General features: G+C 37.1%; 1 protein-coding gene and 1 long non-coding RNA gene across 2 annotated transcripts in view; one reads left to right on the forward strand and one right to left on the reverse strand.

Moving 5' to 3' along the window:
- Positions 1–18115, forward strand: part of ITFG1 (integrin alpha FG-GAP repeat containing 1) — a 70324-nt gene that overhangs the window by 6503 nt on the left and 45706 nt on the right. The window contains 3 exon segments of the mRNA XM_009557058.2: positions 1658–1752; positions 14821–14882; positions 16749–16833. Of these exon segments, the coding sequence (XP_009555353.2) occupies positions 1658–1752; positions 14821–14882; positions 16749–16833 (242 nt within the window).
- The window catches only part of LOC128853524 (uncharacterized), a 114720-nt gene that overhangs the window by 6265 nt on the left and 90340 nt on the right, over positions 1–18115 (reverse strand). The window contains exon 2 of the long non-coding RNA XR_008452108.1: positions 15342–15431. This is a non-coding gene — a long non-coding RNA (uncharacterized LOC128853524). The remainder of the gene's footprint in view (positions 1–15341; positions 15432–18115) is intronic.

The raw sequence follows: 18115 nt of genomic DNA on the forward strand, positions 1-18115 counted from the left end.
GGCAAAAAGGAAAATGTGCGAAAGTTTAGGATAAACTTAAAAAAAATCAGCGGTCATTTATCTAGGAAGTTAGTTGTAATGGGAAGATTAGACAACACAGGAAATCAAAAGCTTGGGAGGTGCCAAGTATAAGGGTATTAAGCTACTATAATATTGAGGAAAATATTTGTAATGCTTATTGGGGGAAGAGATTCGTAAAGATTCAAAAGGCAGAGGCAACTTTAGGTAGCAGTGCAAGTGTGGATGGAAGTGATGTTCTCTCTATTGCATCTTTTGTATTAAAGAGTGGCTAAGGCCACTCTTGGGCAAGAAGTTGAGTGTAGTCTTAGGAGATTACATTAAAGAGGACTAAGTTTTGTTATTAAAGTTTCTGCTAGCCTTGGAATTTCTAGAATGGGACCAGCTAGCAAATACTGGGATAAAACCGATTATCTTAATGGCATATTTAAATCACTAGCAAGGACTATGCAAAGGATTATTTTTGTTTAGCTCTTCTGGGTATGAATACTGAAATCAAAGCATACCAGAACGGATCTCTACTGACTCAGAAGAACCAGCCTGTAAACAAGGAAAAGTAGTAATGTCTCTAATATTGGGCAAGATGTCAAAGAAACTTTAAATCTGTCTTTTGAAAATAAATTGTAAGTTATTTGCCAAAAACACTGCTGGACCCTAGACAAGGGCAGTTCACATTCTACTCAGTTTTACTGGTACTGCTTTTGAGGTTTGTAATTGGATAAAAACAAAGCTTTGGCTTTTGAGAGCCATTTGGCTTGTGGTTCTGTGATACTATTAATAATATCACTGGAATTATGATTCAATTAATATTGTAGTTCAAAGAATAATATCACTGGAACAAACACTCATTCACAGCCAGTAGTAATACCACTGTCCTGCTGTTGTATTGTGTATATTGAGAGTTTTGTGAGTGTATTAGCTCAAGGCTCTGAAAGTAACATACCTGGTGATTCACTGCCCTGACTTTTGAAGGATTTGTTTTGCTTCGGTGTGCTGCCAGTAGGGAGGTTTGCTGGAACTTCAGTCATTTTTAGAACAGAAACCAGCAGGGCATGTATGTTTATAAATAAATAAATGAAATTATCACCTGCATGGGAAATGACATAATTATCCTGTAGTCCAACATAACGTGAGAGTTTAATTCATGTCTTGATTGTATAAGTGACTGAAAATAAACTCACTTTATATGCAGCAGGCATGAGCTACTTTAACAGGAGGTGATTATATCCATTTTTGTTAATCTTTATTAATCCTAAAGTAGATTTTAGAAGCACTGATAATAAATCTGCCTGAGGAAACAGGGAGGATAGCAGTCAGTGTCAGGATTTACAGTTGAAGCTTAGGCACTAAATTTCACTTTGTGGGTAATGATACTATTCTGTGCACAAAAAAAGTTGTCTAGAAAGTAATAAAATCTAACTGAAGCTCCTGTGCTGAGAATCATCCTTCCAGAACCTTTCAAGCAATTACTCAAGTTACTTAGTATACTGTGAGCTAAATAGTAATTCTAGATTAGCGTTGGGAGAACGTGCTTTCTGTCCAATTTTATTTAAAGTGTCACTTTTTTTTAAAAAAAAAAAGTTGCATTATCATTCCCTAGGCATGCATGAAATCTATTGCTTTTTATTCTTGTCTGTAGGAACTTATCATGGCACACTGCGCTGGAAACTCAAAGTAAAATGTATATACCGCACTCTCATGCGTTTATAGACTTAAATAATGACTTCACTGCTGGTAAGTCATAAAAGTGTTAAATACTTGCCTAAAAATATTTATCACTAAATGATAATGTAATGTAATGTATTGCAAATCCCTGCTAATATTTTAGTAAACTTCTTTGATAGTTGTAAATAGTTGTTTGTGGAATGTTGGGCACAGTACTTCTATGACTTTTTTTTTTCCTTTAGTTTTAGTTATTTTCTTTTAATAGCTACAATTTGAAAATTCTGGGCCTTAAAAATAACTGTGAAAATTAGCAATCTAATAACATTTTCTGCTTCTTGATGATAATTTAATCATAACAATTGCTTGTTCTGAATAATTTTGCGTTCACCAGTAAAACACTGTTTCCCATTCTCCATGGTTCTGTACTCTAGCATTCAGTTTGCAACTGAATCAGAAACAAGGCTGTGTTTGCCTCGTCTTGAGTCTGAAATAGTTTTCTAGTTCATTCAGAAGAATGTTTTCAAGACTGGACTTACAATTTGTTTCTTGAAGATTTGAATATGACTTCATTTTCTTTTGTTGTAGTTAATTATATCACTAATTGAGTAAATAGCACGTGAGACTTCATTCTTCTATCACTGTATGAGTAATCCTGTAACCTACTTGTACTTCAGTGTTGCAAACAAGTGCTGGAGACAACGTTTTTATGGTAGATGAACTGTATTCTTCCTGTGATGGTGGTGGCTTTGTTTTGTTTGAGGGTTTTTATGAAATGCACAATACAGTTTAGACTTTGATTACCACACTGAATCTATTTATCACTTGCATACCTGGTTCATACCTCTGTGCACATTTAAATATTGTGGTAAACTTAATTTCTTCACAACCTTAATGAATTCTGAAATGCTTTATCCTCTGTTAGATATGCAATGTACATCAATTCATATATGGTAATTTTGGAAAGAGAGCTTTTTTCCTCTCTAGTACCATGGGAATGAGGGAGGAAAGAGATAATTAAGATACTTATTATAAATGTTGGGGATTAAGTTAATTGCTTTAGCGTGTAGTCAGACCTTAGTATTCAGTTCTGGCACATTGCTGCATGAAGCTGTCAAAAGGAAATTCCAACTGGAAAATTATAGATATACGGCTGCCACGTAATAACAGGTCTAACGCACTTAGTTCTATACATTCTTTGAGATTTTGTTTTAGTGTCATGGGCAATGTAGATGAGCATTCTCAGTAGCGTTTTAAGATGAATATATTAAAATATAAACTCACAGGTAGGTAAAGGTAGGAAGTCTTAAGTTGCTTACCTAGATCAGTCACAGATGCATCAATTTCTGCAAGAGTATGCAAAGGTTTTTGTGACAGCTAACAGCCTAGAGAATGTGCAGAGAGTTCCGCTTAGTGCTGGGATATATGGAAATTCCTCTGTGAAACAGAAATGAAAGTCAGGATCTTCGTGTGGGGAGTGCCGGGAGCTTTTGTAGATTCACATCTATACTCATATCTCAAGATGTGAACAGAACCTTCTATGAAGCGCTCCCCATAGAAAGATCTTGACTTTTATCTTGCCTGTAACATCAAGGATATAACACCTCAGGCTGAAATATGTGTTATATTACAGCAACGTGTGGAAGATTTCAAGGCAAATAATTCATTCTGAGAAGAAAGCTGGGGAAAATATTACCATAGAATTATTTTCTTTAAAATAATTTTTTGCTTCTAAGATGGTGAACTGTTTCTTTGCTGTCCTTATGAAAATTGGACCAACTGGGAACAAGGCATATGTTACTGAAAAATAATACTTTATTAGTTATATCTGATATTTCGTGACTGACACGTTATTCCAAGATTGCCTGCTGCCAAAATGAAAAGTCACTGATCATCTGGTCCTGCCTGCACATTTATGGCAATTCTGTCACGTCAGCTATTGTAACTGCTCAGGAACTAGTGAGGAAGACAATTCATTTTTACTGGAGTTAATCTGATCCAACTCACCATGCCACTTCAGGATTGTTAGAGCCAATGTAAGCACAGGGGGAAGGCTGACTCCTCTTTTTGTAGCAGCAGTTGTAGCCTGCCTTTAACCAACTGTGAAATTGCACCTTGAGTCCCATTGTGCCTTTCCCCAAAAATACCTGTTTAGTGTTCTCACCATGTCTCCTTTAATTTGCGTTATTCTGTACGGAGTTGGGCCAGTGACTTTTAGAAGCAGTCGTAGAAGTAATCAGCTGATATAAATTTTAAAAAAAGACAAAACAAAAACCCAATCTGTGTGTAGCTGTTGGTACCATAGTGATAGCACTGCAACTTGGAATGCACTCTGAGCAGTCTGTAGAGACTTTGTAGAAGACAGCTAAGTGCTGCTTCTGTTCATTTAGTTCTGTTCCTTGCTAGCATGGCTGGGCAGCACAGCCTTGCTACCCCAGCCGAGAGAGGAGTGTGTTCATGTGTGGAGTCCGTGGGGTCTGCTATATACTGGTTTGTTCTGGTAGAGCCAGCGAAGAGGAGAGGTTTCTTGGGACTCGGCGTCCAGCTGCACCACTGTTCTTGAGTTGGAACAATTCCTCATAGGATGTACAGCTGGTCTTGATGATCTAAAAGGTCTTTTCCAACCAAACAATTCTATGATTCTCATGAAGAGTAGGTACTGGTATACATGAGAATCATATAATTCAGGAGGGAGGTGTTGACAAGGATGCAGGGGCACAGTCTATGAGCTGAAACCCAGGGTGGTAAAAACTTAATCATGACATTTGATGCTGCCATGGTACTTTTTGACTGAAAAATTCAGAGTATTTATTCACAGGCAATGCTATTATTGATAAATATGAAGATATATTTGTACCTAAAATGGGTGAAATTATTTTTGTTTACAAATGAAAAAACAAACCTCCAGAATCTGCCATCTTTACTTGTTGGATTTGGGGGTTTTAAAGACCTTTTTCTAATATTCTGCAGTGTTTTGTGTTCTGAACAGATGCAGCCAATTCTGTAATTTTAGCTGGGCTATTTTTGGCAACTCTTATCATTATAAACAGCTTAGGAGATCTAAAGCGTGCTTGACATAAAAAAGAAAAAATCCTCTTCTCGGCTGAGAATCTTTTTGCTAGTTTATTGCCTCACCCGTTTTCAACTTGCTGATATTAAATTCTCAAAACAGAGCTTTTAATTGGCACAATTCTCCTGCTCTAGGTAAAATGAAGCTGAATTGTTGTGATTTTATTGTATAAGAACATGTCCATAAAGATATTTTTAATCCTTACACAGTGCTTCATGAAAGGCTAACTGTGTAAGGATTTTATAATCCAAAAATCCACTAACCAGAACAAAGATAATACTAATCTTTGTTGGGGAAGTATAAACTAGGCTCTTTCAGACTGGGCTTTTTTCATGCTACTCATGTTATTAAATAAAATATCCTCATGTAAAAATCTCAGCTGCTTACCATTTTTAATTCAGTGAGTAATTTTGAGTTAGGCCAGGAATTTTATATAATCCATGCAAAAATTTGCAGTATAAAACTTTCACCAAAGAGTCTACTTGTGCTTTATGGATAAAGTAAATACTTTTCAAGTGTCTTCTGCATGAGTGTGAAGCAAGCATGTCTCTAGGGAGGAGCATCTGGTGCACAGAGTGGCTGAGATTTGAAGGGATGTCTGAAATGGTGTAGTTGGCCTGCCTGCCGTCAGTGTCACTGTTTGTGCGTGCACTGCGATTGTCTGAAAGGTGAGGAGATGTGGTGACCCTTGTTAGAAGGTGGCTGGTGGATGTCTAGCAATACGTGCTTACACTTGTCATTAGCTCTTCTTAACAGCTAGCTTGAGGAAATAAATCTGAAGCTAATGACAATAGGCTGAACAGAATAGCATCAAGTGTATTTTATAAAGCATGACAATTCAGGTGTTTCCAAAGCAGGCTCCTCAGGTAAGAGGCCCCTCTTAAAAACATGTTATCCTCAAATTGACGTGTATACATCACATGACTTAAAAAAGAAGTATTTGTACATTATTTAAATCTTTTCACTTATAGTGAAGGAGGTAAAAAGTAACTTCTCTTTGCATTAGTCCACTCAACTCAAAGACAGAAGGAACTCAGTTTTTCTCAGAAATGTGTTTCAGACTGTTTAATTGTCTAAACAGTATTCATTTGCAGTATGGTCATGACACTGAAGACTTTACAACTGATACATGAACCGAACCATGAAGAAAAAGTGTTATAGCTGGAAACTGAGGCCAAGATAGGTAAAAGGACTTGACAAAGACCACCCAGAAATGATGTGAAAATGGTTGCCAGTACAGATCATCTATTTAAAGCTAGACAATAGACACACATTTTGTTTATGCTGTTGTTGGTTTTCATCAAAGTCAGTACTTCCAGATGAAGACTTTGGACCAAACTGGAGTTTAAATTCACCTTGGATCACTAGCTGAACATGGATCAGATTCTTAACATAAGCTCTCGTAGGGGTACCAAGAGTGATTTATCTAAAGTTGAAATTTTTAGGATAGCAGGTTTTTTTTTCTGATTAGTCAACTTGATTGTTTTTATTTAAAACATCCTAAAATGTCAGTTGTTCATTTAGGGCTACTGCTGTCTTTCTAAGCCAAAACCATACGACTTAATTGCATTAAAAGTGTTATTGAAAATAAATTTGTATGCACTCACATTTACAAGTCTTCTTCTACTGAGAAATCAGGCCGTGGCCCTGCAAATATTTTTTAAATGTTTGAATGTATGAGACAAACTGCCTTGGACTCTGAATCACACTGTATCCTTGAATACCGTGAAAAATGGCCAGTGTATTAATTATTTTGTGCCTTATTTGGTTATGTGGTTGCAAAGCTTGGAAATACAGCCTGGTTTGTGTTGAACACTAGCACATGGTGTGTGTAATTGCAGATATTTCTGGAACTGTTTATATAAAATGAAGGAAGAATCATAAATTTGATTTTAGGAAAACTAAAGTAGAAAAATCATTAGTCAGAAACAGCTTGGTATAAGCTAATTGCTAGTCTCTTTACTGATTGCTGATAGTTAATTTTCTTACGTTGTTTTGCTTTGGGAGTCTAGAAACCTAATGTACCAGAACATTTACAATGTGTTTTCTTTTTGATTCCCACTTCTTAGTTTAAATGCATAAATGTAGATAGTTTTCTTCTGGAAAACCAATCATTCAAATCTTGGGTGATTTTTCTGTTGTAATCATTTAAACCTGGACTCCGAGACCTCTGTAATGCTTGGTAGTCAGACTCCCCAATTATGTTTTTTGAGTTTTCCTCTTGATGGAAGCTGGTAGCCTCCTTGCATATAATATTATCATCAAAGCTTATTTTATGCAGTAGATCTGCATTTATGCTCAATTAAAATAACCATTATGTCTGCAAACAAATGATCTGACCTTTTAAAACTTCTCAAGTGGTGTTTTAAAATTGGGGACTGTGTAGGTATCAGAAGTCAAGTTGTTCTCTCTGGGTTTGCCCCATCCCTTATGTTTTTCACCAAAATAAACATTCAGTAATGCCATGGCACTGTTTCATTCCTCAAGCGTGTACATTTTTTAATTTCTTAACTGTTTTAAGCTCTGGTAACAGCGCTTACCTGAGAGCAAGCAACGGAGGCAAAAAACCTATCGCGTAAGATACAAAGGATATATTTTGGAGGACCTCAAATCTATGTCTGTAAAGTTTTGTTTGCTTTTTATTACTTCTAATTTCTACTGCATACAGCTTTCTTCTCTCTAATTAAAAATGCTCTGTGTTACCGCTCCTCCCCCAATTGTTCCTGCATTTTGTTCAATATCGCAGGAGTTTCCTGCTCATCAGATGAAAGCGGAGTTGCTCCAATTAGCTGCATCTCCTCCTGCTGCTGAGATTGGTCTGCTTTTGCCAATGCCACTTCTCTTACTTATAGCTTATCTCACAAAGAGAATTAAAGCATGAGTAGAGAAAAGAGAGAGCTATTTATTTGAAGTATTTCATAATCTTTATAAAAAGAACCTAGGACCTGTGCAATCTGCTTAGCCATCTTAATTTTAAAATGGCCATTACAAATGAAGCATCTCAAAAGCTATTCCTTTTGAAATTTTTAATTATATACTGATATAATTGTATGCACTGGGAAGTACTAATGTGATATTTTTATGGAATGAATAAGTGAATATAAGTGACAAGTAAATTGGTTCTGCCCCAAAGACCATTTTGTTGGGAAAACATGAATGTGAAAATGGGGTCTGAAAGCATTCTTAACACTGAGTGGTCATCTGCTGTTGTTTGAAACAATACTGTTGCCTTTATTCTGAAAATAAACAGAATCTTCTTTATGAAAACTCATGTTTGAAGTGCTAAAACCCAGAGGAATAGTCCCACCTGCTCTACATATTGAAAAGCAAGACTGGCATAAATCTAATTAAAAAGTTTTATGTTTAGGTGATGCTTTTAAATTAATGCATATGGATTTTTTTCTGTAGTAATTTTTAACAATGAAAGGGGTTTTAGTGTTTGAATATGTTGTTTATTGTCTGCTGTACTAAATAGTTCCACGAAACACTAAATTTTGAAAGATCCATTTGAAAAGCAGAATAAATTCACAGCTGCTTTTAGTATAAGCATATTTCTTAAAAATTTGCAAACACAAATTAGCTTGTTAAGAACATAATGAAGGTCTTTTGTATTGCTAAAATTTTTCAGAGGAGGAAGTTACTGGAAGGAATGGTTCGTTAACTTACTGTTTGATCTAATTAACACCGAAAATTCATGACATGTTAATTGCAAATCCATTAGTGTTACTACTTCTACTCATATTTATATTGGAAAAGTTAAATAGCTGTAGCTAGGCAGTAGATATATTCCGTTTTCACTAGTACAGTACTAATGCCAGCTTGACAAACAAATCTGAATACCAAATGATAGAAAGTTTCTCTACCTCAATGAAAAACTTATGTACAGAAGCACAGAACTGGTCAGATTTGTTTTTCCATTTCCACATAGTAAAGAAATGAAACTGAATCTAACTATACTATATATATAGTGCATATGAAAAGTTGTAGAAGTAAACTGAAAAAAATCACAGAATCACAGAATCACAGAAGGTTGGAAAGGACCCATTGGATCATCGAGTCCAACCGTTCCTAACACTCCCTAAACCATGTCCCTAAGTACTTCATCCACCCGTTCCTTAAACACCTCCAGGGAAGGCGACTCGACCACCTCCCTGGGCAGCCTGTTCCAGTACCCAATGACTCTTACTGTGAAGAATTTTTTTCTGATATCCAAAATGATATAAAATGTTTGTGTTTAAATACTTTTTTCCCTACTGGTAGGTCAATCTCTAATGTAAATAGAGGACATTTTGTTGTGTAGGTAGAGGGAATTATCTTTTATTTGTCCCTAGGCTTTATGACATTTAATACAGTTATCACCTGTATTAAACCTGTATCGCACTGCAAAGGAGGGATTTTGAGTTTAGCACACCATTTACATTTATCGATACGTACAAGCATGCGTGTTCATATCCACAGGTAAAATCCAGTTACAGAACATGCACAGACACACCTGTTCTTTTGCGTAAATGAAAAATATCATAGGTGTGATTGGAGTGTACCCATCTGTGTACAGATCAGCATTGTATACAAATAGGGGCACTTCTTTTTTCTTTTATTAACTTAAACTTCTGAAGTAAATGTGAAATCAAGCTGTTAACGGTAAGAATGTTGCTCATGCCCTGGTGGCTTCTGAAGATAACCATAGATGCTGAGGGGTTTAATTGTGAAGTAAAGCCCTCTGACATTAAACAGAAAGGTCAAATCAGTCATTAGTGAAATGGAGGCTCCATCTATAAATAGTACAGTTTTTTTCTAACACTCAAAGTGAAGGAAAATAGCAAGGCTAATCAGAAGTGAACTTGGAAGAAATTCTGTATAGTTAGGTTTTTATCATCACTTCCTACTAGTCCTAATAAGAAGAAGCGATATTTGGAAGTAGGGTTTGTAATACTATCTGCTTTACTTAATGAGAGCATCTGAAGTGTTCCCTTCTGAAGTGGGCTGAAGGCTTCTGAGCTCTTTGCCTTAATCCACGTTGAGTATTTTCTAACTTTCAGTTACATTTGTTCAGCCACTCGCACAGACGGAAGTCAGGGTAGAGCTGGTTTGGTATTTGACAACTTAAAGCAACTTTTTTCTTAGTGACCTGGCACTTGCTCTTGAAGCATCTTTCCATGAAAGGTAGCAAGGACACTTTGCTTTTCCTATTTTAATTAAATGATCCGTGCAGATTTAGCCAGTTTGAAACCGGTTTTAGAAATACCAGCTGGGGTTTTTTTTTGTTGTTATTTTCCTTAATTACTACTACTGGCTTTCTAAACTAGCCATTGTTAGTGAACATTCCGTGGACAGGAATTACTGATGCCTTCCCTTCCGCTGTGGCTCTGGACTATTGCCAGTATTTGGATGTTTAACTGAGAGCAGGAGGCAGAAGGCAGAGAGGATGCACAGGAAGTGGGAATAGTAGTTGGTAGGTGGAGAACAAATCTAGGCTGATGGTAGAGAATTTAGATGGGAATGATGAGGAATAAATATTGGATGAATTTCTGCAATAAGAGGATGTTAACAGGTGGACTTGAAGCTTTTGGAGGAGGACTGACCTAATGGTATGTGGAATAAAAGAAGCATAGTTGCATAACACTGGGTTGAGAGGAGTCTGGGATCATCCGTGTGAGGAGTATGGTGGAAGAAGAATTGGAGATGAACCTGAACTTGGTTGCAGAGGTCTTTGGTTGAAAACTGCCTATACGATTATTTCTGCATCTGCAGTAAAAGAATTAAGATGTATGATGTCCAAAGCTTGGCATTGCAGGAAGACTAGAGATGTTTTCATGTTCAAGCTGTTTGAATGCTGTCCTGCATTTTAATCCATCTTTTCTATGGTATTAGTTTGTCATAACCAATAACCTGTAGAAATTACACGTTGCGCTCTCAGGAGATCATTATTTATCAGGCGCCTTTATTGTAAGCGTCTGGTTTCTGAGCCCCTGTGGCAAGAATGTTACGCTTTTGCTGCCCAAGATGGCCATAAACATCTGTAGTTCTGTAAGGCTCTGTTAGATATATCATATAAAAATGATCAGAAATGGATCTAGCACGAGAATTGGTTGCGCTGTGTTCAGTATTTGTAGAGGTATCTGGGATGGTTTTGGCATTGATGCAAGATAGATGTAAAGGCAACTCTGTGTTACCTAGCTTTTTGGGGAGCTTTTTCAGCCTTGACCTGGCCGTATGTTGATACGAAGTCAAAATCAGCTGATCTCATCAACTAAAGATGGGTGAAACTGCTGTGGGTCCCCTATAATGAGCTTTAGGTTACTGGAGCCTGCAATACTTTAATATCTTCCCTTTTTCAAGCTGAAGCATAAATTTTAATGATCTCCATTTTCTTTTTTTGTAAGAATGCTGAATTCAGTGCTTTTCAGTATATTTATTTACTGTATGTAAAAAAGATGCAATGGAGCCTCAATAGCAGCATTTTATTACTAAGCAAATTAACTCAAATTAAAGAATAGCCAAATTTGCTCACCAGCTCACTTCTTAGGGTAAGTAAAGTTGTGAGTAAAATGCTAATACAGTTTGGGTTTGTGTCACTGCGTGTGCCAGATATATTTTCTATTAAGTGTTTGGTATATATTTAACTTGATTTTCAGTCTTGTGGATCTGAAATGCTGGCTAACCTCCCAGGCTATTTATCTTATTCCCAGGCTGCTGAACTTTGTTTATGAATTTTCCTATTGCTTATGTCGGTTTTATGTTAATCATTGCCTATGAAATAAAAAAATAAGAAAACATTTTAATGTGCACACACCAGTTAGCATTTCTTTAAGAGAAGCGTTTCCTCTCATACAGTACAGCTATTTTATTTCTAGCCATTCTCTTAGGCTATAGGTGTTGCATTTCAGGAAATCTGCCTGAATCTGACATGAAGATCTTACACCATACCACCTGTGGAGGGTTTTACTTACTTTTACCACATCGTATCGCAAATTAGAAATGTAAGAAATACTAGGCTTAGTCTAGCAGTCTGTCCCGCTAACCCAATGTTCTCGCTCTGGCAGTGACAGTAGGAAAGTGGCCAGACTGATTTTTTCCTTCTCCTATTGGCTATTTCCATTGTATATCTCCTAAATCTACAGTTCGCAAGGGTTGTTAGAGGTACATCCTTGCCTGTTGTTTTTCATATCCCTTTATGTACCTATTGTCTAGTAAAAGTAGGCAGAGTATCACCTTCTATTCTGTAAATAATTAAGGTTGTTGAGCTCCAGATTATTGAATTTTACAGCCCCAGGTTGTAAATATCTCCCATTGTGCTGTTATTAGGTTCATCAGCATTTTAAAAGAGCAGTATGATACAGCCCTTAATACTTTATCCCTGCTTGTTAAACTTACAGATCTGTGTGCAAATGGTTTTGTTTTCTACAGCTGAAATGACAACCAGAACTACCTTCCAAAGGCCTTGTGGCGGCATATCTTTAGATAAGTGACTTCCTCAGAATATAGGGTATGATAAGCATTCCATGTAGGAAAAAGGGGTTGAGTTTTCTTGATATAGCCAGAAGCAAAGCAAAAATGCTGCCATTTTCACAATGATTCATGTATTAAAATACAGAAAGTGTAGAAATTAAATGTGTATGTCGTCATTGTTGTGTAATGCATATACTGAACATACAGATCTTAATGCATGTATTGGCTCCAACTCTTTTCCTGTAGCCCTTCTATATTAAAGAATTTAGTAAAAATAGACTTGAAAAGCTGTAGCAGTAGTGGTGAGAGATGTCTGCCATCGACGCAGTTTCTTTGGGAAGGAGATGCTAGCAGGGAGGTCTAGCTATGACTATACAGAAAAGAGATTTATAAATTGCACAGATTCTTAATTCTTGCCTTTCTCTTGTGCTTTTGGCTGTCAGAATCAGAAACTTGCCTAATAAAGCCAGGTGTTTTAGAATCTTAGAATATCTTAGGTTGGAAGTAACCTTTGGAAATCATCTGGTCTAAAATAGTGTACCAGGCAGGAGTCTTTTCATACAGATTTCTTTCCTACAAACTTGGAGAAAACTTTTGTAGTTCTGAACTATGCAAAATTTGTAAACAGTTATTTGGAATGTCTAAATTACATTGAATTCTTATGCTGCTGCTGCAGAAAAATGCATTTGGGGTTTTTGCTTGTTTTGAAATCTCTGTCGTTCTTGATTAAAATGGGAAACTACTAGTAAATATTAAGCATTCAATTTTACTTTGGTGCAAGAGCATTTAATCATAAAAACATGCCTGCCTGAGCTTTTGAGAAAGCTTCTAAGAATGGTTAACGATAAAGAAGAGGACAATTGGCAATAACACACCAGCTGAATTGGTTCAGCAGACTCTAGACCTAGAGGTGGTGTTGCTGTACCTGCATTAAGTTGTCCTATGGGAAATCACAGCTTGTTGCTTTAACATAGGAGCAGCATGGCACTAGCTGCTTCTATTTCTGGAAGATTTATCTGCGCTGTCTTTGCCTGCCTTTGCATTTTACCAATGCAGTGTGATATTACAGCAGCCTTGGAGCTGCTTTACTGTGTTGGTTTCATTAGTTGTATATAACATTACATGCCTCAAGTTAGGAAGCGGGAGAGACAGAGGAGTACATGCAGAGGTACAAAGGGAACGGATTTACTGACTTTCAGGAGAAGCTGTCTTGAGGGTGGAAGGGAGTTCAGTGTGGAACAGGCATGTTGTTGAATTTAATCCTCTTTAAGCTATTGCAGAGGGCTATATTCAGCACTGATCTCTTGCAAACCAGAGATGTGTGGTAGATTGCCTTCTCTGAAAACAGGTCTTGTGTTCCTACTCTCAAAACCTGGAGAAAGTGTGCACATTAAAATACCTGGTTTGTACAGTGGCTGAACAAAGACTAATTCTGCAAGCACCTCCACATTTTTAACATCGGAAACATTTTAGCTGTTTTAATTTATAGTTTTCCTATTAGCTCTTTGCAGTTTGAGTTACATTTAGTGTCCTGAATTATTCCTCCTACATTGCAGATAGCTAAATGTATTCTTTGATTTTGTTAAATTCTATGACATCCCAGCCACTGTGGTTCTCTCACTGGAGAGGGCTGTGAAGGAGTCAGCATTCCTGGAGGGATTTAAAAGCCATGTGGATGTGGTCCTTTAGGACAGGGTTTAGCAGTGGAGTTGGCAGTGTCAAGTTTATGGTTGGACTCAGTGACCATAAAGGTCTTTTCCAACCTAAGTGATTCTGTGACTTTGTAATATCCCAGCATAGTTCCTATTTGCCTTTTGTACGTTTTTTTCTACCTTAGAAGCATAACTGTGTTGCATAAAAACTCAATGCATTTATTTAACCTAGTAATAACCAACTGTGAAGAGCTGAATTTCTAGCATAATACAGAGTAAATTATGTCTTGTGTTGGCAGCTATGCCGTTTGTCTAATTGTGGGTTAGAGTCACAAAACACTTATAAACATAGCATTACCAGTGGGAACGCTGAGTTATTGGTCCCCAGGATCTCACAGGGGACTGGGCAAAGAGAGGGTTGACTTAGCAATTAAATGTGAGAGGTCAGCTCTGCAGTGCAGGCAACTGAGTCAGAGGTGTGGTGGGAAAATAGTTACAGTGCCAACAAAATGTCTGCTGGAGGTTAGGCATCCTGTTCTATTTGCTCATCATATGCTGTTTGTTTGCTTTCTACTAAAATCTAATGCCTACAGAGCCTATTGTGTTATAACCCGCATGCAGCAGAGTCTGTAACTAGTGACAAATTGAGTACAGATTACAGCATGGCTGTGGTGCGACCCTACTCCAAATAATTACTTGAATCTCAAAAACTCTTTAGTGGCACTTTGGCCTATTGGAAAGTGAGTTATGTTTGTTTATACAGAACACTTTGAAGGATGCAAATAGTTTTGGAGGATTTCAATTTAAATCTTCCTTGCTTAATGTATCTAAACATCATTGGAATACAATATATATCATAAAATATGGATGATATATTTTATAGAGAAGTTATAGCTGTCTTGAGTGATCAAACACTTGTGTGTGGTGTCTTGTGTTAAATCTTTTATTTCTCGTATGTTTTTCTTGCAGATTTGTTCCTTACTACATCACCAAATTCTGGAACCATTCAGTTTGAGACGTGGGTAAATAAGGTAAGAGAGAAAACCCAATGACCATTCTGTTAAAACACGGACAAATAGAAAAAAAGTCATCTGATAGTCCTTGTTTCAGGAATGAATGGAACCAATGTTGAGGCACCAACGGCACTGTTGGGACCTATGTTAACTAAATATCACAAATGCAATTTAAGGATGGGGAGGAAAAGGTCAATGGATAAATTTGATTGATAGATTGACTGATTGATTGATTGATTGACAGAGGTTCTCCTTTTGTATCGCCTAACATGGTCAGGGTCAGTTAAGAAACCTCATTGTTAATAACAATTAATGAAATCAGTTGATTTGAAACTAAGTATATCCTTTATGCTAATCTGTTATGCAAAAGGACCATATTTAAGAATCTTGGCGTGTGTATGTTAGAAGTTTAGTTTTTTGTTGTAATACGGAGTGCTTAAGGTGTTTCTTATTAGCTAAGGAATGAGGGTTTTTTACCTGAACATGTATCCATCATATCCCAGTGAGTCAGCTGTGGAATGGAGAACGAAGTCTGTTCTGTGACAATGTGACCGTCCAGGCGCTGAACTGAAAAAGTAGGAAATAAAAATTTAATAGCTGCCAAATATTCTTCGACTACTAATTTTTAGGCAAAAGTAATGAAAGCTGTACTAGACACATTTTTGCTTTTCTTAAACAGGGCCTTTTTTTGTAAAGCAGCTGGTCATAAATTCTATATTTTTACCTCTTATATAGACTTAAAAATGAACAGTTTTTGACTTTGACAAATCTAATTCTTGAAGGATCAAGTGTCAGTGACTACACAAGGCATCTGATCTGTCTCTGGGGGGAAGGCGTAATTTTCTTACAAATTTTGGCTTTTCCAGACTCATGTGTTCTAGGTATTATCTTACGTTATATATGTTGTGTGCATGGATTTGCTTCTCTCTAGATAGAAAGAATTGTATTCTTTGGAATCAATTAACTTAGTAAAATATGTCATACTTATAGAATATGCGTGTCCATATGTATATGTATCCCAATCTTAAAATACTTTAATTGATCCATTAAAAGCTGTTAAATTGCTCTACAAACTTAGGCAAAGTAATTCCCTTCCCCTTCACTGATGCATTATAAAATGCTTTTAAAGTATTTGCCTATATGAGAGATGCTTCTCTGGCCAGCTGAGCACAAGCCGAAGTGTCTCTTAGGTACGGAGGTGGTTTGCATCTAATTTTTGTTTTCCTTTTCTGAGTCATCATAAATTACAGTGAAGGAAACCCTGTATAAAATGTCTGCAGAGCATCGTCAGCAGCATTGACTTCTACAGAGTATGACATGAGTAAGCAATAAAGATAACTACGCTTATTGTTAAGGACGTTGTTTTTCTGAGACAGGGTCTCAGACTCAAAATAATTCAGGCAGATTTATTGATAGTACAGCATCAGGTGACAGCTGGAGCCAGGTGCATCTCAGAAGGGACCCCAAACAAAGAAATCCCTGGGCAGTTGCACCCTGGCAGTCCCAAGCTTTCGCCACATGCTCTTCGTGCTGTGCATGTGACAGTCAGCCCAGCGGTGTGCTAGGGCTGGGGTCTGCACATTAGTATTCACAATCACTTCACTATGATTTAGCTTATGTTGCTGAAATAACCCAATCTCTTCCTCATAACATAGCAAAGTATATGGACGTTTGTATCTGAATATTGCTATTTCCAGGTTTCCATAAGATTCCATGAAGAACTAGAAATGCAAAAACTCAGTCACAGTTTTCTGGGAGTGAATTTTCTCCACAGCTTATCTACATAAGCTCCCTTTATTGATATGTGTTTTCTTTGGTTTGAAAAAAATAAATATCCCTTAACCTGCAATTCCGTTTTTCCACCATCTTTGTCCTGTTTGATAGGATGGGAACTTCTCTAAAACTGGAGGAAGTAAAGAAAAGCCCAGTGGTGTGGAAGCTGTTGGACAGTCTGTGTTTGCAGACTTCGGTGAGTTTTAGTCTTCTGAGTGTTTCTCTTTCGTATTTTGGTTAGCTACTCTAAATCAAAGAACAAAGAAAGATATTTAGCTCTGAAAAGGGTTTTTTTTTGCTTTTTTCCTTTAAGGTATTGTATCTATTTGACTGTAAATCTTGAAATATCCAGGAATAATTATGAGTACAGTCAGATAAATTCAATTCCGGGTATCCCAGTACATTCCGCATCACTTGTATCTACTTTTGAGTGCCACGCTTAAGGGCTATTGCTTTGAGGCATGGTACAACACCCAACTTAGTTTTATCAGAAATGTGCTTTGTTTGTCATAGTTTTGTTTTTTCCTCAATCTCGTTCAAGAGATATTACTTGAGTAAATGTTCATAAATTCTTCACTTGTACAAACTAATAAAGCCCAAATGTGAATTAATTAAAATTACTTGAATAAACATTAATGAATTGCGGTAAAATCTTAATGGTTGTAATTGAAAATTCTTGAAGGCTTTTGGACAGAAGAAAAATCTTAATTTATATGTAAATTATTTTTGCAAGAGTTAATGAAAGCCTGTATTTTTCTATTAGAATGTACTTTTTCAGTCAATTGTGGTTTATCAATGTGTATGTCATGTTACAGAGAACAGGAGAAGTTGGGTTTATAGTCCAAAATACACTTTTTTTTCTATGCGCTAAAATAAGAATTTTGCAGCCAAAGGGCAGGTGCTACAGCCCTGATTCTGCTGATGCTATTGAATACAAATAACTCCTTGAAGAGCTTATTTACTATAGTTATATAACACGCATGTTAATTGTGAGGCTGAGCCTCTCTTTAAATGTTGTCATAGAATCATAGGACAGTTAGGGTTGGAAGGGACCTTAAAGATCATCTAGTTCCAAACCCCCTGCCATGGGCAGGGACAATCCCACTAAATCAGGCTGCCCAAGGCCCCATCTAACCTGGCCTTGAACACCTCCAGGGATGGGGCAGCCACAACTTCCCTTGGCAACCTGTTCCAGTGCCTCACCATTCTCATGGTGAAGAAATTCTTCCTAATGTCCAGTCTAAATCTGCCCCTCTCCAGTTTATACCTTTTCCCACTTGTCCTATCCCCACAAGCCTTTATGAATAACCCCTCTCCAGCTTTCCCGTAGGCCCCCTTCAGGTACTGGAAGGTCGCTATAAGATCTCCTTTGAGCCTTCTCTTCTCCAGGCTGAACAACCCCAACTCTCTCAGCCTGTCCTCATATGGGAGGTGCTTCAGCCCTCTGATCATCTTTGTAGCCTCCTCTGGACCCGTTC

This window comes from Cuculus canorus, chromosome 13 (genome assembly GCF_017976375.1).
Source record: "Cuculus canorus isolate bCucCan1 chromosome 13, bCucCan1.pri, whole genome shotgun sequence".
NCBI lineage: Eukaryota > Metazoa > Chordata > Aves > Cuculiformes > Cuculidae > Cuculus > Cuculus canorus.